Genomic DNA, 23,173 nt, shown 5'->3' on the forward strand with positions numbered 1-23,173 from the left:
CTGGAAAAAGTCCAGAACTTAGACAAGCCCATATGTTCACTTTAAAAGCTTTTATTGGTTTGCAATAAAACTTGGCAAAAAACCTAAATCATTCCCTTAAAGTATTTTTAAGGATTTACTAGCTTTCAAAATTTTACTCGGTGGCGCTCAGAAGTAGACATGATATGAATAGCGCAGCGTTTCTATTGGTCAGCTTCAGACCTTAGCGCGACCTTAACCTTTACCTTAATCATAACCTTGGAGCTCCTTGACCTCTTAGGTTTAATTTCCGCTCCTCAGTTTTATGGAAAACTTGTGCTGGCTTTCAGAATAACGTGTTGAGAGTGAGTAGTCTCTTGCGCGTCTGCAGCTTTAGTAGCCACTGCTGAGTCAGGATATTCTGAGAGATGTTATGGGTGCTCATACATTTCATCACTCGACGACCTATCCCACAGGCATACCGACCCCCTCGAATCAATAATGTAAAAAAAATGCAGCAACGCCTGTCATATTTCTACTCATTTTCCGCTCATACTTTCCCTTCTAGGAAAAGAGGAAACTGGAATGGGATGATGTATGTTCTGGGCAAAGTATGGTTTAATATCCTGCCCGGCATAGACTTCGGTTAGGGGATGAGTTATGATGTCTGGATGTTTAACAGGGAATTATATTAAAAGCGGGGAAAATCATGTCGTTGCACATTTTGTATAGCATATTAAATGTTTCCATATCAGCTTTGCGGTTTGTTTTCAATGCTATCTTCAAAGCAAAGGAATTAGCGTGGCGCCTCATGACTAAACGTTGGTAAATCCGTCAGCACACCCATGGTACTTGCTTCGGGTCATAAAAAGCATCTTATCATGAACTTGGAGGTGATATTAAAACAACTTGCCAGGCTAGGGCCGTTAAGTTCTACTTTACAAAAAGTTTATGGCACCTACAGCAACTTGCGTCATGTTGCAATGGCGTGATACAGGCGTTGATCAATGGGTCTTGTACGGAGGAGCTACGGTTAGATGGGCTCCGAATTGCACAAAAACCTTCATTGGGCGAAAGCCTCTGGGGAGACCGGAAAACGCGGTATTACTGTCTGGTTGGGGAAATCATTCTCAGTTCCCTTTGATTTTCCGTGCCAGAATTGTCAATATGAGGGAATATTACGGTGTCATATAGAAGATAGCCGACATTGTGTATGATGTATGGGGACAAAAGGAATATCGACTGGGTGCCGCTCACGCAAAGGAGAATCATATCTATTGTGGGTTTTGTGATTGTTGGATTTCTATTGGACGTGACACTGGATTAGATTGAGGTCACAGAATCCTGTCATACAGATGTAGCATTAGGGGGATTCCGATACATCAATCTTTAATGCGGAATATCATAAAAAAAGGCTCATCCAGCGGTATTATCGCCCAACGTGTGCGTGCAGTGAGGCAGAAACGGAGTGGATTCTTCCACTTGCTTACCCAAATCATGCCGCCTTTTGTGCAGAGCCGTGTCGACTATTGTTAATTATCACCTGTTGGACCTCCCCTGCATTAAGTGGTGTGGGTAATACAAACGGGGATGGAGGAGGCCCCAGGGATTTTTGCAACACCTGGACGCCAACTGTAGTGGGGGACGTTAAAGGGCTCTGTTGGGGGGAAAGAGAGTTGTTGCATATCTTAAATATAGTTTGGCTGAAACAGTGAACTTTAGAGTGTTTTCTTAGTGCTTAAGTAAAAAGAAAATTACTCTAATTATAGATATATTTGCTGGGCTAAAGTGTACTTAATTGGCTCAAAAGTTTGTACATGGACTATATGGTACAAAGTCAGTAGAGTAGTATGTTTCTTTTATTGAGGAAAAGAATGTAAATTAAGTGAACAGTACTTAACACGTGACTGCTTTCTGGTCCATATCTTTGATATTAGACCTATAACTCTTTACCTCGCTGGGTAACCTTTAGTGTGGCTGACTACAGTGTAAATATGATCCCACCATCAGCACTTCCCAGTAATTATTTAGCGCAAATTGGCAATAAAACAGAAAGGTCAACACCTGATGCAGCACACAAGGACAAACTCTCGTCTGATGACCAGACTATTATGGGATACACTGAGGCATTCCCCACAATACCTGTTGGTGAACTTTTGTGCGTTGACAATGTGGTCAAAAGGGTTATTACAAAGGGGTGTGGGACAAAATCTCATCTGATAGGCAGACTATTATGGGATGCAGTGAGGTAATTCCCATCATTCTTGTGGATGTTAACCATTATAAACTTTTGTGCGCAGACAATGATGTCATGTGCAACTGTTACCAGGGGGTGGAGGGCATATTGATTCCGGGATCCTCGTTTCAGTTTTCCGAGGCCTGATCGATGCTCTGGAGGCGAATCGAACCCTGCGTGACCGCTAAATAAGGGTGGCTTGCGCGGTGCCTCCTGTGAGGGGGATGTACGGATCACCCTGTTCCTATACATCATGGCGTGTCGCCGATCAATGTCGGTCGCCTCGCTGTTTCTCTGGGAGATGTCAGAAGGGGGGGGGGGGGGCTTAGTGTCACCAAGGTCACGGCAGGAGATGGGGGTTATTCAAGTTTGTTCTCAAGTGATGGCGCAGTATATGGTGCTTTCTTTGTGTCAAAGTAATGAGGAATAGGATGGTACAGACACACTAAACATGGAGCTAATAGCTGATCTTGCACAAAATGAAATGTATAAATTGATGAAAATACATGTAGGAAACCTGACAATTTCAGAGCAACAATCCTAACATTGCATCCATGCATAATCATTTACTGAATTGTGTAATATACATAAATATTTACAGTTTTGTTTCAACATAAATTTGTGGAAATTTCAAAAATAGTTGTACAATGTAAGGCATGCATAAGTTGATTGAGGTATGTAAGACTTATGAATGATATGAATGCTGCTTCTCTCTAAATGATTTCTGATCCAATTTTTCATCCCCAGAGAAAGTTTGTAATAACACAAGTCAGCTATTTTATAGCCTCATATGTTTTTATTTCTAAACAAATATTGGATAAGACATAAAAATGACTGATGCAACTGAACTAGCAATATGCAAGGGATTCTCTTGTCTCAAGTCGATTTAGTTATCTAAGTGGAACTTCTTTTATTGTGCTTTTACTCGTTTTAATTACCCGCTTGTAAGACAGATATTTTGTGTGTGAAAACATTTTTACAGCTCTTTTTTTTACGACATTGAAGTAATTTAAGTGAATTCTACTGTGCATGAATCTACACTATGCGAGATGAATCTACACTATGCGAGTCAATGCACAAGTTCATTCAATAAAAACTACGGTCTTAAATGTTTTAGTTAAAATTTTTGTCTCTGAATTTGAAGCCAATTTAAGGTCACAAAACAGTGTCTATAGAGAGAGTACTCCAGGTCTGACATCAATAATCTGATTATTATTGCAACATGCGTTGAGTCTTTCTTTGTTTAGTTTATGATGGCTTTATGTGCAACTACTGACATATCTACGACATGTTGAAGATTTGGCGATACCTTTCTCCAGTAGGCACATTTGTATGATGTAATCCACAGGGAGTTGTCCCATAAATTAGATTGTGTGCAGGAGAATATGCTGGAGTTGATCCAATTTCGTGCATTGGTTGGACTCTCTTGCTGACAAGGAAAGTGAATTACAGTTTTGTAATGAGAAAATTACTTGTAGTCTTGTCAGTTTTAATGGACTGCTTCAGCCGAGTAGAAGGAAGGAAGAGTGCATTGTGGGCCTACACTTTGCTAAATCACAAGGCTCCAAGGCTTTCTGTTTCCAACAATGTCTTGGGATTTATGATACTGAAGCCATATTTGTGGCAATCTCAATCATTTCCCTTCATTATTATGATGTTGATATCTTTAGGTCTGATTTTGGAAAAATCCATTGTGATATAGGTGGTGCTCGAAGCACTCCAATGTTCTACGGTATTGCAATTGTCTTGTCTTCGATGCTCGCACAACAGAACATCAAATAGGGCTGTGAAATTATTCAACGGGTGGTATGACCATAGGAACCATAACCTATTAGATGGATAGATATCAATAACAAGGAATAAAGTCCTATGTCATGATTTCATGCCATCGGTTTTATTTACAGTTTTATATAGATACCGGCAAGCATTGTAACCCTGTAAGGCTTGTGATAAAAATCATAATAGCATTACAGGAAGAACATAAAAGTATACAACGGCGCGGTGTAATGGCCAGCAACACTCACGGGACATGCATAGAGTTTAACGGGTGCATATTCTTCAGTAGTGGAAAATTTGTAGTTCGGTTTATTGAATTGAATTGAACAAAATTGTATTATATCTACCACTGAATTGCAGTGGTAAATGAAATATTAATATGAAGTGTACTATATAAAATCAGACACTACATTTGATAGCAGATGATACTGATAGTAACAAATTAAAGGAGCATTTCACTTTATTTTCTTGCTGGCCGTTGTAAGAACCTAGACCAAAAATAGTGGTGGGCCATTATTGTGAAACGTAGTGTGATTTTTAGCCATGACTAGGATATGAAGGCACGGTAGAAGATTAAGTGAATGTTGTCCACAAGTGTAGCCAAACGTGCAAAAGCTCATGATGTTGTACAACCATCCTCTCACTGGCTTTAGCAGGCAGTTCCCCCACGGGATGCCGTATTATAACGGAGCGGAATTAGTTTTTGTCAGCCAACTGAAATGAAATTTTAATAATTGACGTTGTCTCCGTAGTGGAAAGAATATTGGATTTTGCATTATTAACGATACAGGGCCGCGGATCTGACAGCTTGTCTCGTTAATGCAGCTTTTATAAAACGTCGGGAAGAGGGAAAATCATAGCCGTGATTATCATAATTGTATTAAACCGCAGTGAGTTGGTTTCGCTCAGGTCCAAGTATTGAATAGTGTATGTGCATGTAGTGTAGTGGTACCCTATGGACAAAGGTTGAGGTTTAAATTCTGGCTATTCTTTCATGCTACTGAGAAGTCGTTTTTAGTAAGCTTTGCGAGATTTATATTGTATGTTTGGTATAAATTGTTTTGTGTTCTTTATCCAGTGCGACGTTGTTGCTAAGTTTGTGACCTTTTGTTTTACAGCGTGCCACGATGGGACTTTTAAACCGGATGCAGGGAACGACGCTTGCCTGTCCTGTCCAGCACGCAGCCGTGCCTCCTACGCTGCAGCCACTATCTGTACGTGCCAGAACGGCTTTTACCGAGCGGAAAACGACCAACCGAGCGCTCCATGCACAGGTAGGTCTCACCCTGTAGTTTGTTCCTTCCTTTTTATAGGACAATCCAGTCATGGTCTTAAACATCACATGCACAACACCTTACACCTTGGCACATTATACACAGCTTTTCTTGTAAATGTTTTTTCTGCCCTCGCCCATGGACTATCTCAGTACTGGTGGAGCCATAAATGCTATTGTGACATGTTATATAGCCATAAAGGCAACGAGACATGCAAGTCGTGGTCTTAAACTATCCAGATTTTTAATCGTAAACAGTTTAATGGCTGCAATGGCTGGCTTTTGGTGAAGAAATCATAAAACCATTGTTGCACTTAATGATTATGAATCAAGATGTCATAAAGTCTTTGTTTCTTTTATGTGGCAATATTGTCATGAAGTAGTAAACTAAACACCTTTCCTTTCTTTCCAATCGTAAAAATGTGCAAGATTGCTTTCTCTCAGTATTGAAATCATAACACCATTGATATATGTGATAAAGATGCCATGATATGTTATTAAGTCTTTTGTTCCTTTTATGAAAAGGATTTCGTAAAAGCAACAAACTACATACTTTTCCAGTTTTTGATCGTAAAACTTTTTCTCTGCGAATTGAAATCATAAGACTATTGCTGTATGTTATGATCACACTTTATAGAGTTGTTTTTCCCTTTATGAGATGCAATCTGAAAGTTAAAGTTCACACATTTTTGACCACAAAGCTTTTGTCTGCAAAAGTAAACAAGTGAAACGGTGTAAAATGTCATGATAAACATTTTGTAGCATGTTCAAAAAGACTACCTTCAGAATTGACAGTACATGTATTTTTATTAGGTGCTTCGAAAGTTAAAAGTACAAAACATTTTCTCATTAATCTTTGCACATATTACAAGTCTTTTTTGACACAAGACACACTTGACACATATTCAAACTACTTGCAATCTTTGAATTAGGTAAAAGTTGAAGTTTATATGCTATATGTCTAGAATAGCTTGAAAAGTAGTTGAAATTTTGATGTAATTGTGAATTGTGTATGCATACAGGTAATGAACACTATCATGAAATGTCATTCATCTGCCTGGGGACCGTTCTATTGACAGCTGTCAGTCAGAAGTTAATGAGGTGTTGCTTTAAGTGCTTACTGTTTCTGAACAATATCGGAAATCAATTTCTTGACATTAATCAGCCTACCACAAGTAGGTTACCGGCCCTACCGGCTGATTCATTATTTTCTGTGCTGTTTCTGGAACACTTCGGGACCAACAGTGACCAATGAAAACCCTGCTCCTGGAAGCCTTTCTTTAACAATCACGCCCTACGTCCTTGTGGGGGAAGTTATGCAAAGATCCTTGCCATCGTGTAGAGTAGTAACGTGTTGGCGAGTGAGTTGTGGAGCCTTGGTGCATAGCGAGAATAGTTAAAACCAGCTTGCTGCATTTCTCCTCGTCCCCTTATCACGGAAAAGTATGCCACGGAAGCCAAGGATCCCTCTAATAGGTTCAAAGGCGAGTAGAGTAGCTGCAATTACGAACTCGAGCCACAGGCGGTACATTCCCGGTGAATTCCTCCGGACGTCCTTGTAATTAAGGAAGGCTCCCGCGAGCTGAACTTGTCGCGAGTAATCCATTAATAACCCTTCATTAGGCCTGTGGTGATACCCTAGAACAAGATGGGATGCGTTTTCGACTTTTCCTGTTGCCATAGTAATCAAATATACAATTATAGAGCAAAGACGGTCCTATATATACACGCAAAACAGTATTTGACCTTGTAAGTATGTGTAAGTTGAGGGTCCAGCTGTTTGATCAAAAGCGCACAGACAGAAAGAATTCTTCCTCGTTTAGTAAATTTGTGGAAAAATGCTGTACAGGGCGGTCGGGATGTTTTGAGTTACAACACAGGTGGGCGAAAAATGCGTTTTGGTGGGAAAAAGTACAGGTTTTCTGCATTTTGGATTGCGGAAACAATCAAATCGGACAACCATTGGCTTGTATGTTTTTGATTATTGACATGCTGTTCAGGAACATGGTCACAAGTGTCATCAGAGCATGACTTTGATTTGAATTTCATATTCATTTGGTTCACACGAATCCACAAAATCAGGGAGACAGCTTACTTCAGAAAATGTAATTGTGTTCAGAAGTTAATCTGTCACTTCTTCCCTAAACGAAGGATTCTTAGCATTGTTTTGCCTACGTCATGGATTCAGTTGGGTTACATGTATATTTGCTTGTTGCGTCCCGGGTGTCAGGATGCGTTGTGGCAAGGTCAAAACACAAAGAGAGACCATATCCAAACAGCAAGGTGCCGACAGCCAGACAAATATCGAAGACGACAGATTCAGGGTTTGTTTTCGTCAACAAGAATACGGTGTCTGACAAGCATTCCGCATTTCGGCACAACATCTCATGTCAAACAATACAGCCTGCAGCTATGTTAATGATAGAAGAACTGAAAGAAAAGACAGGTTGTACGTCTGTTGCCAAAACTCTTCACACCTGGTGTAGATAAGGAAAATTGTGCTTGTCAGTCTTGCACTGTCGAGCACAGACAATACAAGAACTGATGACATAACCAACTGAGTTCTTTAAATACTTCTGGCTTGAATTTCATAATGGCTACGTTCTTGTGGTAGTAGATTTATGAGTTTTCAGATACCTTTAACTATTCAGGGCTTCAAACCATAAATGAAAACATGGAAATGGTTATGGCAGTTGGTGAAAGGTACACAAAATCTGGTGATATCACAAAGTTCTTAAAATACTTCTGGCCTCTTAACACAATAGTAATGCACTAAGTGGTAGATTTATGAGTTTTACTGGTACCTGTAAGTGTTTAAGGCAGGAAAATGTGGAAATGAGGATGGCGATTGATGAAAGGTATTGGATGGGTCCAGTACGTGGGTCTATGTCGGGTTGGCACGCCACAAGATCTCTCTGTTTCAAGTCTTTCGTCGCTTTTACAAATTGGGAGGCGGCACAAGACATACAAGTACAGCACGTTATCAGCAATGGCAGCTTGAAGTATTTGTAGTTAAGGCAGAAGCACACAACTCCAGCTATCGCTAGATCTCAAAAATTTGTCAAACATCCATCGGGGCAAGGGCACGATGCTCCAAATCAGACTTAAAACAAACAATTTTCTCTGATTTGAATGCCAAAATCGATCAATGTGTTTCTGTGCTTTGAAATATACGAGTTCCGTGATCCCTGCCATGTAGGTATGTCGATTTTCTGCGTGGCTTTTTGTAACATCCTGTTTGTGGCGATTTCTGAAAAGATAAGATTATTGTGGGATCAATAACAACACGTTTTCGCCCGCAGTGAAGAAGGACATGGGGGCGGAGAGTTGTGCCTCAAGTTGTCAGACCCCCCACTGAATAGCCGAGCAGAAACTTTCTCAGATAAGGTTGTTACTCCAGAGACCATACGGAGGAAGCTGGCCACATCTCATCCATCATTCTGTTGCCATGGCAACCGGATCTCCGCAGAGATGCGGCGTCAGGTTGTAAGCAGCTTAGGTTGTCAGGCAGGCTCGGAGTGAATGAATGATTAGCGAAGATGCAACTTGACGATTCGGAGACGCTGGCAGGTGGTCTGCATTAGGCCAGATGAACCTGGTTTTGTGGCTGACGTCCGTAGAGATTAAAATCTGATGCGAACCTGACCGAAAAGCTGTATAGATTTTTAATATGTAGTTCAGAATCAAAAGCTTTTTACGACAAGTGCATGTTTTACGATGGTTACGTCAGGTTTTATCACTTTGCGATAGTTCACACTTGGATCAAGATGTCATCTTACTTACTAACAAGCAACACTATAAGAAAAAGGAAAATTTCTCTTTTTTCTTTCCTTCTTACTCAAGCACAGGTACTCTTACCTCAGCCAACCTCTGTTGTTATATAAGCACAATTTACCATTATAGTATGACCTACCAGTAACCTGAAGATACAATTCACAGCTAGCAGTCAGCAGTTCCTTGTTTTCAACATCCAAAAATCAATGCGCACACAGACGGTGTCCATAACATCACCTTTGTGTTGCCGCACGCCGCGCGCTTCAGGCAGAAGCTGGCTGGGAGCGTCCGGGCGGGCTTTCTGTGCGATCGATCGCCGAGCCAGCAAGATTAAAGGGTGATGAAGACCAGCGGCCAAAACATATTGGAAAACTGGGAGGTTAGGAGGGCGCCCTGCATTGTTGCATTGCTATGCCTTGCGTGAAGGGCAATGAAATGTCTGGATGAACTCTGTTTAAAGCCTGAAGGTACTTGCCCAGGCATTCTGTCTTTGATAAAGCTCTATTTTATGGAAACATTGGCCCCGTTTCTTGCCAAATCTCACTGTGTAGGGAGCATTACTTCACTGAAAGTAGCTTAGGTTTGTGTTCTCTTGAGTATTTGAAATGGTGAACTGCATATTATACTAATTAGCATATTAACCTCCTCCCTGCTGCCTTAACCCGTAACCAATACAAATTTGGTGGCAAACGGCTACATTAGCATTCTGAAGGTTAAAGGAAGGATGTGGCTTCTCCTGATGTCAGTCTGTCCACAGTTGTGCTGTAGGTAGATCTTATCGTCCCGTTCATTACCTGCTCCCTGTTGTTGTTGTAACCTGGATGGCATGTGGTAATTTGTTCCGTGGTCCCGGGCAAACAAAAGATGCCCACTCAAGGGAGGAAGCCGGCCTAGACAGCTCACGGGGAAGCTATGTGGTTAGACTTGAACTGGGAGGGGTTCGTATTGTGTTGGAGGTACGCCACAAAGGGAGGGAACAAAATCTCGCCACGCTCGGCAGCGCAGCATGGTAAAGTTGAAGGTGAATGGACAACAAGCTTGGTGTATGTACGGAAAACAAACATACTTCTGGTAAACAAATGAAAACACTTGGGTGGGCCATGCAAACTTGGACAACATTGTCAAGTATAAATATCTTGTATGTAGCAGAACTTAGCTGCTAACAGATAAGTAGTAATGTTAGGCCATGCCAAATTATTCCTATGGTAAGTTTGTATACTTTCAATTAAAGATACCAGCACAGAGCACCTTGAGAAATTGTTCTAGACCTTCACCCCAAGATGCTTTTCTTAAAGATAGAGCTGTTTCGACTAAGACGCACTGTCTGGCTCTCTCTTTGAAGGCCAATTGCATGGTGAGACGCTCTCAAAAGACTTCCCTATGTTTCATCTTCCCCCCACTGCAAGCTCCATTCTTATACCCGTCCTTGGCCATTCCTCATGCGTTGTCCCATATCATCTTAGAGTATCCTGATGTTCCCATATATCTTTTTCAGTTAGGTTCCTTCTTTAGAACGGACGATGAATGTCTCGTATCACAGTCTGAAGAGCAACCGCCTGTCTTGTCTGCATGCTTGAAGGTCAGATAGTTGGGAGGCACGCCCCTTCATAAGTCAGGAGAAAATACATGGGTTCTTTGGCACACACGGCTCGCAGGATGTCTGTTGATGAAATAGATGGGGGAGATCGGCATGTCATGGCAGCACTTAAGATGGCAGCTTGTGATAGCGACGGCCATTTGGAAGCACCTGACGGGTAGAAATCCTGCCTGTAGGGTTGCAGATCAAGCACCGTGCGAGCTCGTGAAATATAGCAGCGCCCGTTGATGGGACAGCCGGCTATTTTAAGTCGCCCTCCCGCTTCTGCGAAATCCGGGATCAGATGCGTGGTGAACGATGTAGTATGTTAAGATTAGTCCTTATCTCGACCCACCTCCAGCAAAAATCTGCCCTCTGACGTCGGCCCTTTCTCGTTTGAAGCATCACATGACGTGGGGTAATGGGAGAGATAGCCCTGTGATGGTCCGAGAAGCGTCCCGTTCCGGCTATAAAGACGTTTTATCCCCGAAGATCAAAGAGTCAAATGTGCGGAGCACAGACGTCGCCACTTCAAGGAGCTTCACACCGTCCTAGTCTCTTGAAGAGCCCGGCTTTGTGAGGTCACTCATGCGCCGACTCCAGGTCTGTGATCTTGGCTGCATGCGATGGTATGACATACCTATGATCAAAGACGTCTCACACCTGTACCCTCAAAGGCATGTCGACACTTTAAGTAACCCGACAGGCACAAGACATGGGATTTAAGGAGGTGGTGGTATGTCAGGGTCTAGTTCTATCACTGTGACAGCCTGAGGACAAGTTGTTGTCTTCAAGAGCTCTGTGTATTAACCTTTCGCATGGAAGGCCTTACTTTGATATCTATTACCCCTGAACCTGCGTGGGAAAATTTATTAGCTGTTTTCCTTTTTTGTCTGAGAACATGGAAGTTTTATTACAAATTTGTTGGAAAATAAAAATCGAGCAGCATTGTCTTATACTGACATATAAAGCTACTTTTGGAGAATTCCAACAGTCACAATGAACAGCAACAGTGTTATGGAACACATGACGCTTCAGAAATGTACAGTAGTTCTTTGACCTTAAATGTAAGATTTCTCGGAAGCCGAATTAGCTCTGAAATTGTTTCCCTCAAGGCAAGACGTCTGCAGAGGAGTAACCTTAAAGATGCCAAGAACATGTCAAGGTGCTCCATTCCTTAGGCGAAACTTGGCTACAACCCAGACAGCTTCAGAACCCACCAGAGGCTTCCCGTGGTGGGAGGACATCAACGGGTACAATTCTGTGTTGTCATGGGAAAGCATAATTCTTGAACGGACTAACTGATGGAGCTGTTCCTTCCAGAGAGTTAGTCTTGACAGTTTTTTTGTGCGGAATGAGGCAAGTGTGGCAGGTGCTGCATGAATGTGGCAGTTATGGGCTCCCAGCCGACCCCTTTTAACCCTGCCACTCAGTGATGGCCTTGCGTCTGCTGGGTGTGTGCCAGTGGTGTAGTGTAGTGCACTTCCATCTACATGTCATCCTGACACTTTGCGTGAAATAAAAGATACTCGCTTTGCCTCAAATCAATCAAAGACCGTTACATTAGCTTTTGTTTGCCCCAGGAAAAACAAAATAGATGAAAAGAAATTCTGGTCACTCTAGAATAGTTTTTTTTTGCAAGTGCCAGTACTGCTTACCTAAAGCTCAACCAATTGCAGGCAGTAGTTTTTTCAGTACATGGCCGCCCCCTCCCCATGGCGAAAACAGGTGCACAACATACTCAGTTACCCTCCAAGGGATCTGTGACCTTGCTGGTACTATCTTAAGTAAGTTTTCATCAAGGTTAAGATGTAAGGGAGGCCATGCTTAACCAACTCTTCACCTTCCCAAGAAATATGATGACTCCTTGAAGTTGACTGTTTGATCCCGAGATCGTTTGTTGTGACTTAGAGGTTAGTCTTCAATTTGAAGTTGGACAAAGCCTTTCTCATTGCTTCATCTGTTAGATGTTAAGAGATGCCCTTCAGGGTGGTAAGACTTGAAGATCTTGTTTCAAGAAGGTCTTGAACTTGTTCTTGTACAAGATATTGCTAGAAGAGGATGGTATCAATGTCCTTGATGCTGAGAGATTGCCAGAATAGGATGGTATCCATGTCTTTGTTACTGAAATCTGTCAAATTGTAGTTCTGGTCCCTGTAGTATGTAGTGATGACCTTTGCAAAGTCTTCAGGAATTTCTCTTGGTAATAAAAACAGTTCAGATTCTCTTTAAGCTCTGGAAAGCTAATGCTAGCTTTGAGATATGGTACTGTCTCTCAAGAACATGTACTTTTGAAAACGCCCTCATAGCCTCTACAATTACTGCAAGAGGTATTTTGCATCTTTCGACTTTTAGGAAGAGCTTCCTTGACTTTTAAGTAATGTCCTTTTTTCGTCCATTTGGTCAGGTGCAGCCTGAACCAAGTAGCCAATAAGAGCTTAGGAAAAGGACGCAGCATCAGATTTTCTTTCAGCGTTGAAATGGAGAATCACTTCAAAACAATCCAGAGGAGATGGTGTGATGATGATACCTAATTCCTAAGAGGCCAAGCGGCCCAACGTAAAATTTTCCTGACATTTCATATCGACCGCGTAACTCCCCGTGCACACAATTGTCCGCTCGCGGCCGGCTTGTAAACCGGGAAAATTACATGCGATCCGCGCCTGGTTACTTTCCTTTCCCCACTTAATACTACTAGCTCCGTGTACGTAAATTGCCTCCTCAGCCTTTGTGATAACGGTATTATGTGCGCAGATGATTTCTAGAGCCCATGCTGTCTTGTCCATGACAAGGTAATAACGGGTATACAACGCTGCATCACGAGAGCCAGGGCATCCAATACAGCATATTTGATGATCACAAAAGATACGGGCGGGCCATTAGGAACCTAATGTTGTGCGGAGGAGTCTCGAATATCAGAGCTTTCGGGCGGTTAGCATATCCAAGGGAAGCCTGCGGCGCCGACAATTGGATCTCGGCGTCCCGCAAGGACAGGTGATCTGAACCCTTCGCACCTTTGTGTGGACTCAAAAGATGCAATTAAGCCCCCCTCACGTGAAAAGTCGGTATCTTTTAGTCCAGAAATAGATTTTAATGGAAGGTGAGTTCTATGTGCCGAAGAAGGTGGTAGATTTGTAATAAAAGAAGACATCGGGGAGGTTTGTGATGGAGGTTATATGAAAATGTAGATGTGGTCAAAGGGAAAACTAAAGTCTTATCCCTACATATTGACAAGCAACTACACCTTATGCTAGCCCAGAACAAAAAAATTAAAACGCAAAAGCAGCAAGTTTGAGTGAGCCGACAGCCTTCAAAGCCTTTTTCTTAGGCTAAATGTCAGATAAATTGTTCAACCAATACAGATACAGTCCAGCCCTGTTTGCCACTAATCTAACCATTTATCATCTTTGCCGTCTTTCACTTTGGTACTTAGAGCGAGGGAAACTTTGGCCTGACATTTATCGATTGTCTTCCAGGGCAGGACGAAAAGTTTTAATTACCTGTCAGTTAATGGTGGTGATTTGTTCTACTGTATTTGCTGTGGACACGTTTGATTCAGAATCTGTAATTAACATTAAAGTTACTGTTCTTTTATACATTTTTTTTTACCTTCTAACTTCCATAATATTCAGGCCACGCAGAAATATATAGTATTGATTTACATGCCCCCAGGGAAAAATGAGGAAGGAGGAAATTCAATTATGTCAACATTGGAACGTGGAGGACAATTAGGACAAGCTTGTAATTGATTCAAATTAACTGCTACAACAGTTAATGTACTTCAAATTACACCCCCTCCCATCTTTTTGCAAACAGAGCAACTTATACCCACAATCCTGCCCAATTTTATGGATGTTTCGTTGAAATCGTGCCAAATGGAATCCAGATAAGAGTTTCTAAAGGTTGAAAGAGCTGGTCCCAAGTTAAAAGTAAACAGCGGTATCGCAGCGTTGCGGCCATTTAGAAAATACCTGCAGAAGGCTAATGACTGATTCCCCCCTGTGGTGTTGTAGCGTAGTAATCAGCGTTTTGTATGGCCGGACCACGGCGCTATTTACGACCAAGGTTAGAAGGATACAGCCTTGTCTTTAGTCATAGAGGGACCCCTGGAAGCCCGGTCGGGGGTTTTACGGAAATATACGGTCGACTGCCGGGCTTTTCAAATGTCACCTCGTGACGAACAGCAGTGCCATCCATTAGGACTCGTCCGACGTTGGTGTCTTATAGATAATGAGTCACCGTCCGCTTGACGTTCGGTGATTTATCACAGAGATGGCAAAGACGATACCGTTGGAGCGTAAAAATGTGGAGCGCCGAACTCCCGGCTATCCATCACTTCTTCACAGGTGGGGCTGGGACGGTTAGGGTAGGGTGGTTCAACTGTGTGAGGATTTACGTTGGATCTAGGGGGCCGGGGTTCGAATCCTGGCTTATCCCATTAACCACTGGTGCTGACACTCAGCTTGAGTAATATTGGGATTAGGGAGAATGCATGTTGTATGATGCATAGTCCATAAAAGGGCATTCGGGACTGTTCCAGGGAGTTGTATGATGTGAAATCCATATGAGGGCATAGGTAAGGAAATGTTAAATCAAAGCTCAACTAGGAAAATGAAAAACGAAATTGAAAGATGGAATATAATGTCATGGGTTTGGCTATATGGTGTGCATTTCCAACATTTCATTGTCCCACATTAATCTGTGTTTTTCCTTGAGCAGTAGCCCGAAGCTAAGATCCACTGGTATGATTGAAAACCAGAGACCTTCTCCTGATGAATAGTTAGACAAGTTCACTACCAAAAATGCAAAAGCAGAACCCTTGACTTGTACATGAAACAGACCAAGTTGCATTAGGCCAGATTGATAACGAAGCCGAAGCGAAATCCCCGCGGTCGATCCATGCAGCTCCGAGAGCTCCCAGAGAGGATTGGTTACGACCGGAGGTTAAGCCGCGTTTAGACCGAAGCTTCTTGCCAGAAGGACGGAGATTTACATCTACCTGGTGGTGAAGAATTAGCTCCAATCAGCCTGCACCAAACGGCAACCTTTGTGAATACAGACGTCTTTTCAACATATGAGTGAACATTGCAGTATAATGAACATTGATGCTGCACACTTCTACAGGATGCAAGGGAACATTAAAAAGGAAAGCATGCAAAGCCACCTCCCCATCCCTCCCACAAGGAAACATATTTGAAATAATCCTTTTTTCTGAACAAGTTTTGTAGATCCATGCTCTTTGTACCTGTATCTAAACAAAAACCACCTGCTTATAAAGTTCTGACATGTTTTCCCAAGCGAATGCTTCATACTTCCGTCTGATTGCACAGAACTTTGCGAAATCGCTTTTACGATCCTCAGTCATCCGTTTTTCCATGGACCAGATTTTCCTTATTGCGGATGATTTCTGTCGGGGGAGTCCCCGACTGTCGCTGGATTCTCTCCGCTGCCTATTATCGACCATAACTGAGGATGTTTAGTCTCTAATGTAGTGATCGTCTGCCTGCGAAGGTCTGTATTATCCCTCCCGGATATGAGCACTGACAGATATTCCATTAGCCGGGGCAAAGGTGCTCTCCTGATGAAAAATAATATGCAGCCTCTCGGATTACCGTGGCCCTGAGATTTTTGCTGAGTCTCCAAACGGCGTTGATGTATTTCATGAGGGGCGTAAATTGCGATCGTCTCCATGGTAACGGTGTCGTCTTGGTTTGAAATATAGAAAGGAAATTTGTGGATGGTTCTAATAGGAAAGAAATTTGTGAGGCCAAGATTGCTTCTAGTCAGCTTGCAATCTATAACTCACTTTAGTTTTTGCTTAGTCTGAAAAATTGAAATATTAATTTATTTTCAGTCTCATGCAGACACGCTTGGTTGGCGCCTATATCTCACACAAATGTCAATATGAATGGCACAAATCATACTTTTCCACTCAGTTACTTTGGCAGGTCAATACTGAAAGCTACATCAGTCGAAGAAAACATTTCTTTTACGGCGGATCAAGTTCCAATTTTCCGAGGATCCCCACCTCCCTCTTGAAATGTGATAATGACATGTTGATATGCCTGTACCTTACTAACGAGCTATTTAGTTCCCTGAATGTCCCATCACAAACGCAACATGAGACACCATCTAATGGGGTTTAGCAGTGTCACTTATGCTTTTACATCTCCTGGTATGTGTTAATGGGTAAGGCTTTATTCCCACAAGGAACTTCATTGGGAAGATTGATAAATAAGATGTTACCATGGCAAAAAAAGCTGTCACCGTGGCAAGGTCTTTGTGACTTGTTTGTGAGAGCTAATTTTGAAAAGGTGAAGGTGAAAATTAGTTTATTATATGCTGCAAGATGTCTTGTACAAGCACAAGTCTATGTTTCTATAAAATGACTGAATGCAACGTATGCCAGTCTTTGGATGGTGCGGGTACATACATATAGATAGGTTGTTCAGAATATTTACTGTTATACGTCATGCATTATGGGTTTTGATATAAAGATTTGGATGGTCCATTTGTTGATCAAGAAAGGACCACTTTTAACATCAATGAGATTTGGCACAAAGGTAGAAGAGTAAGTTAGTATGTGACGTATGTCTGTGTGGTTGGGTGATTGAAGTACTTAGTACCTTTGTCACATCCTCGGTGTGTTGCAGATGAAGTAGTTTGTTTTGTTCCGTAATAGAAGCCATTGGGAGTCACACATGGGTTGGGTAGTGCTCCTAATTTTCTGCTACAAACGTGCTGGAATGAAGGTGAATTCCGAGGGGAAATTCGGAAGTCGAAGAAGTCATTCCAAAGGGTAGGCGGAGGAGAATACAGATGGTGCAATAATAATAACAGTTAATCAAATGGAGGGGAAATTTGCAAAAACGATTTACAGGCTCAGCGCTCTACGCCTTAAAGGGCCGCAAAGATTGGAAAGTTTGTCCCAGACGAGCACGGGGTGAAATATTCCATTAAACTTTGTGAAACTGAAACATCACAGAAGGATCAGAAAAGTTGGTTGGAAATGTAACGGTGCCATTAGAAATGGCAGTTGGGAGATAGAGACGGGCACAAGATTTTCTTTTGTCTGCGCCTAAGCCCTCGTATGAAGCCTACTCAAATGTGAAAACTCCTTTAAGATGTCTGCGCGCTGACTTCTTGAATCCTCCGGCTCAGTTTTGGAGACAGTCGGTATTATGTCTTAAGTCTGAAAGCATGGAAATGTAGATTCCACTCAGCACGTTGGGGACATCTTACCCTTTTTTCGGTGGTCGTTCCTTTATTACATGTGACGCCCCTATTTTCTCTGATAGTAGCGGCATTCCGCTGGAAATGAAAGCCGGCCAGACCGCGTTCCCCCGAGGCGGCCGCAAATGAAATTTGTGACATTGTTACCCAATCAGAATTGCAGTAGCTTGGAGGTATTCGAGCTACCGAGCAGAATTTCGGGGCCGATTTTCGAGCAAGAATGATGAAGGGTTTGTCCGCTGGGAAATCTGGTCCCTTGTAGATAATTGAGAGGAGACGTTCAGCAGCGATGATGGATGCGGGCTGATCTCCCTACGACAGCCAGGCAGGTAAATATTGTGCTTCGGAGACAGGGAAACTCCCAGGACTGTCCTCGGGGGTGACCCATATTCCTGAAGAAGGTGTTCCTCGTCTGTGTGAAGGACGACGAGTTGCGTTGCACGTTGGGAAGAGAATCGTGAGGTCATACATGCCAGCAGTTTCTGAAAAGTGTTCCTGAAGGCACTTCTGCACTTGTCAGTCTTTGAAGGACAATGAACTTTTTTAAAGGTTCATCTGTGACAGCAATTAATGAATTCTATTTAGAAAGCAAGTCAGAAGATTCTCAAAGAAGTGTGTGTAAAATAGTAACCACTAAGCTCTTTATATCTAGAAGGCACCATATGGTTTGAAAGCTCTTTAGAAATCCTATTTTTCTTTAACTTTACACATTACAGTCTATTATGGAGACTGGAAAACTCTCAACATGTTGTTTGAGACGAAAATCTTGAAAACGATGTCCTTGGTGCTGAAAGTCTTTCCAGGTAGTGAACAACTGGGTTTTCTTCATGCTTCCTTAAACAAGCATAGATTAGTGTACACATTACTCCAGCTTTTGTGGCTCCCACGGCACCGAAGACAAATGACAAACATAACCTGACTTAATGCAGCTTTTTAAAGAGGAATTCGATACCTGCCGGTAATTGAAAATCCGGTTTGATGAGAGTGAACTGGTGTTCTGCCTTCTGTCGTAGAGTTTCAATTCCGGAGTTGTTTGTTTTCGGAGGGTCTTTCGTTCTACCATCACAACCCCATCTGTTGGAAGAGAAAGGTGACAATCTGTCGCAGCTTTTGCAATCTAACACCGCCCTTTTAACTCTAAGAAATTTGAAAGTGACCTCCCCTTTTCTTGTTGGAAAATCGAAGGATTTTTCACGGTCGTTTTTAAGGAGTTTGTCTTTCTTTTATTTCCTAGACCCCCGCGGTACAACTGGCGGATATATTCCGTACACATCCTGATAGAGCACCTCATTTACATGTTAACAGCCCCGGGCCTTACCTGGTGAAATTAATTCCGTTATTTGACATGTTTATCGCTTTGGTGCATGTTGCGTGGCTCCCAATTCTATCTCAACAAACTACTGCGAAGGCTCCGTGCGCCCCCAAGGCAGTGTCTAACGTCATCGAGGTTCCGCGCCGACTGGCGTAGACTAGAAACCTGGAAGGATACAGTTCGTTTGTCTTGTATAATGCAGACAGATCTATGCAGAGCAGGGCAGACCATGAGCAGAGTCTTTAATATTCCCCCGCTGTGTAACGGAAGGAGCCATAAATCAAGCCACGGCTGCGCGGTTTGTAATGAGGTTTTATCTCGTTGTTGCCGTTGCTCGGATCCCTATAACGGAGAAGATTGGACCGCCCGAAAGCCAATGGCGTCGTAAGCTGCAGGTTACACGGGAGCAGCTGCAATCTTAACCGCTTCCTTAACTCCAGCTGGATACATCATATTACACACATTGTGTGCTCCAAAGACGGAGGAATGAGGTACGGCCTACCAAACAAAATGAAAATCTGATCCCAAGTGCAACAGGCATTCAGCCCAGTGTAGCGACCGATCCGTCTTGTTACACATGGCATTAACCAACACCCCGAAAAGTGTCCATTGTCTCCCGCTGCGCTCGAACTTCCTCTTTCTTAAAGTAAATGTACTTATCTGTCATTAAGAACCTTTACCTTCCCTCCTACTGCTCACTCCTTACCCCGTTCCGTGATGGATGTATCCCATGCCGGCGCGGTTATTAGAGACGTTGTTGTGCATGGTAAGTACCAGCTCCCGTGATGGAAGTGCTCCACGGAGCCGTAATTTGTGAAGGCTGGCATGGCACAATCCAATTTGTCTCACGGTGTTCCCTGGCAGACAAAGCGACTCAAACTGCTCCATAATGAGTTGCATTGAAAAACACCTGCCAGGCCCTGGTAGAGAGAAGTCTTGCCAAATTTTAGAGAGGGAGAGAGAGACTGAAGTTTTGACAAATTTTGAAGTGTATGCTTTTCATATTCATTGCTGACAGACACAAGGGACAATGTCATTAGAAAGTTCTAAAGATAGACTTGTCGTAAAGCGCACCGTTAAAAGTAGAAAGATTCACCTTTTATTGCGGTAAAGAATATGTAAATTGTAGACTGTATATGGGCCACTTTTACTTGCGGCAGTTTCAAATAACGGACAATAAGTAGTTGCTGATTGCAGAGACTAAGTCTATAAAACGTAGTGATATGACAGATGCTAATTTCCGCTCCTGTTCTGCTGTTTCAATCATAAAGGGGAAATCATTAACTAGTCTCTGCAAATTAAACCATCCCCTCATAAGGCTTTTGCTAGTTTACTGAGAAGTAAATAAACCAGTTTTTATTAGAATTCAGCAAGTGGCATCGACCATTTGGACCACGGCAGTAGGAAACTCATTTCATAGAGTTGCCACAAATTCAAACTTCTCAAGGCTTTGCTTGATCTTCTACATGTACATGTAGTTCCATGTTTTCTCAAATTTCAAGAACCAAGGCAAGAAGAGCACTCTGTAGTCCCCCTCTGCTTTGGTTTTCAAGTTGATCGTCAAGTTCCGTAGTGTTTTTTTCTAAAGATCCAAGAAGCTATAAATTAACTCAACAGTTTGGCCTCGCCAGGTGAAAGGAACATGGCAAGGTTCTAACATTTCTCTCTGTAGGGTTTGTATTAGCAAGCGAGTGATGCAGCCAACCTCATTCATCTCTTGAGTTGGCAGATGGATGGTACAGGCAGGTTGCCCCTTGATTACCCGTGTAGTGGGCCGAAGTTTCCCACACCTGTGGCCCCCGCTTTAACTCCGCTCCGCTTCCCACCTCCGGCGACACTCAAGTCATCAGGGTTCATCTTTCTACCCACCGAGAAAGAAAAGCTCACACCGAAATTGTAAAGATCCTTTGTGGATTAGTGGGAAAGTTTAATGTGAAGAATGTGTAGGTTTATTACAAGTTTTGTGCGGTTGTAAAATAGAGGAAAAATCTGCTGGTAGATGCAATGCCTGAAGGCCGGATTGTTCAATAAAGCTGCCTGCCCGCACAAGACCTATGGCTGGCAATAAAACCACAGGCAATTTTTCTCTTCTCTTAAAATTGAGAACGTAGGGGCAGAATGGCATCACAAGTTAAATGCTTTCCTTTAAAGAATTGGTTTCAATATGATAGCGCAATTTCCTTGTCGCACGAGTTTTACGCAGACAAATGGCTGTAAAGTTGCTCGTCGGGAAAGTGTGGCTGCGTGCAGCCTGGAGAGTGGCCTGTAGCGCTGTTGGGTTTTCCCGAAAGAGGAATATTTTTTCTGCAACAGCAGTTATTATTGTTGGCTCTTCAGACATCCAGGAATCATTATGGCCAGGAGATTGATGCATTGAGCAAACAGTGGCTCTTTATGGGACCCGAGCGGAGATATGCACCCACTCTACCATAAATTTCACCCCGGCTCCTCTACTGTAATTGAACAAAGTGCCAGGGGCGAGATTCTACCATTAAGATTACAGAAAAATACTTCTGATGAGCGTGATAACAGTTTACGTATCTCCCTATCCTCCGCAGTGTGCCATTTGTCTTTCTAAAAACAAACCGACACTAAAAACTGTTTTTATCTCGAGTTTGTAAATCTTCCATTGCCACTGACGTAGTTTTAAAGGAATCCAGAACCTGCTACGTTTTCTGTTGAATCCTATAGTACAGATCCTTACAAAATTTTAAGGTTATTGTAAGGAAACGGTTTCTAGTCCTTAAAAATGCCATGAAACTGTCCCCCACTTTTCTGAAATGTACAAAGGCTTATAAGTTATGAAGTAGGACTGAATGTCCATTTTGTATTCCCAAGGCTTAAGAGTGATTTTCCTATATTATATACCCCTGATTGTACTGTAATGATGGCAATAATAGGACTGATAAAGGCTTTAGTTTCTGAACTGCAGGCACCGTCTGATGTCCAGCCAGGCTTTCCTCCTGTAATCTTCAAGGATTTGTCATTTGATTAGCCCTCTAAGATGTTTCCTGTCTCAAGGATGAAGCTCAAGGACAGACTAAGACAGTTTCGATCCCATACCAATTCTGAAATAACCAATTCAAGGTCTAATTCTCCTACCCTGTGCCAAAAAAGTTCAGTTTCAGACATTGGATTGACTGACCTTACGCCCTCGGGGCCAGAAAACTTTATGCAGTCAACCTTGGAAAAGCAGTAGCCTTGTAAAGACTTTCAGAACTCTTTACTGCACAGTTATGATATGGACACCAATTTGAATGGCTGCCAATACTAGATATGCTGACAAAGTACAATGCACATACCTATCTGCTCACCGTTCTTTTTATTGAGAGCCCTGTAATGGAAAGCATGGCAAAATCGTTACTCTTCCTTGGTTCTATAAAACTCACAATAGAGTACATATAAATAGGAAATTACATTGACAAGCACATAATAGATAAAGGCAAGCTGCCATACTCCAGTAAAAGCTAAGATCAATAAAGCCACAATCGTGAAATTTTGTTTGACTGACAGACTTTAAGAAACATTTTGATCAAGGAGACACAGTATTGGAAACCTGTAATGTTGCTTTGACTTATCTTTCATAAGCAATCCTACAATAGATACATCAAACATTCATTTCCAGCCATGTAAAGATCTCTATCCTATCAAAACACTACATGGTCCAATCTCTAGCAGGCCGTATCCTATACAAGCAAACCTGGGGCTCTGGTTTGTACTCGTATCAAAGTTTGTGATCTGAATTCACCATTGATCTGTAAGAGCAGGTACCTTTGTAGTTGAAACACCTCCCAGATTTCAGTTACTGAAATACTAGGTTGCCGGAGCAAGGCTCCAGAGTAAAGGCAGTAGATTTGCTTGACTTTTAAGGAACCGGCACTTTGAAAACACCTTACAGGCTCCATACAGACTGGCTCATGACAAGCCAGCGATTTCATCAGCCAGTGAACAGATACCATCTCTGTTATTTACATGCTGACATTGAGTAAGCCGGATTTTAAAAGGCAGTCGCTACCTCGTTGCATTACGTGATCA

General features: G+C 42.4%; 1 protein-coding gene across 2 annotated transcripts in view; it reads left to right on the forward strand.

The window, feature by feature from the left end:
* LOC136443677 (ephrin type-B receptor 3-like) overlaps nt 1-23,173 on the forward strand; it is a 100,133-nt gene that overhangs the window by 42,438 nt on the left and 34,522 nt on the right. For both annotated transcript variants that reach the window (XM_066440998.1, XM_066440999.1), the window contains exon 4: nt 5,089-5,244. In XM_066440998.1, coding sequence (XP_066297095.1) covers nt 5,089-5,244 — 156 coding nt within the window. The remainder of the gene's footprint in view (nt 1-5,088; nt 5,245-23,173) is intronic.

The sequence above is a fragment of the Branchiostoma lanceolatum genome, chromosome 10, assembly GCF_035083965.1.
Source record: "Branchiostoma lanceolatum isolate klBraLanc5 chromosome 10, klBraLanc5.hap2, whole genome shotgun sequence".
Taxonomy (NCBI): Eukaryota; Metazoa; Chordata; class Leptocardii; order Amphioxiformes; family Branchiostomatidae; genus Branchiostoma; species Branchiostoma lanceolatum.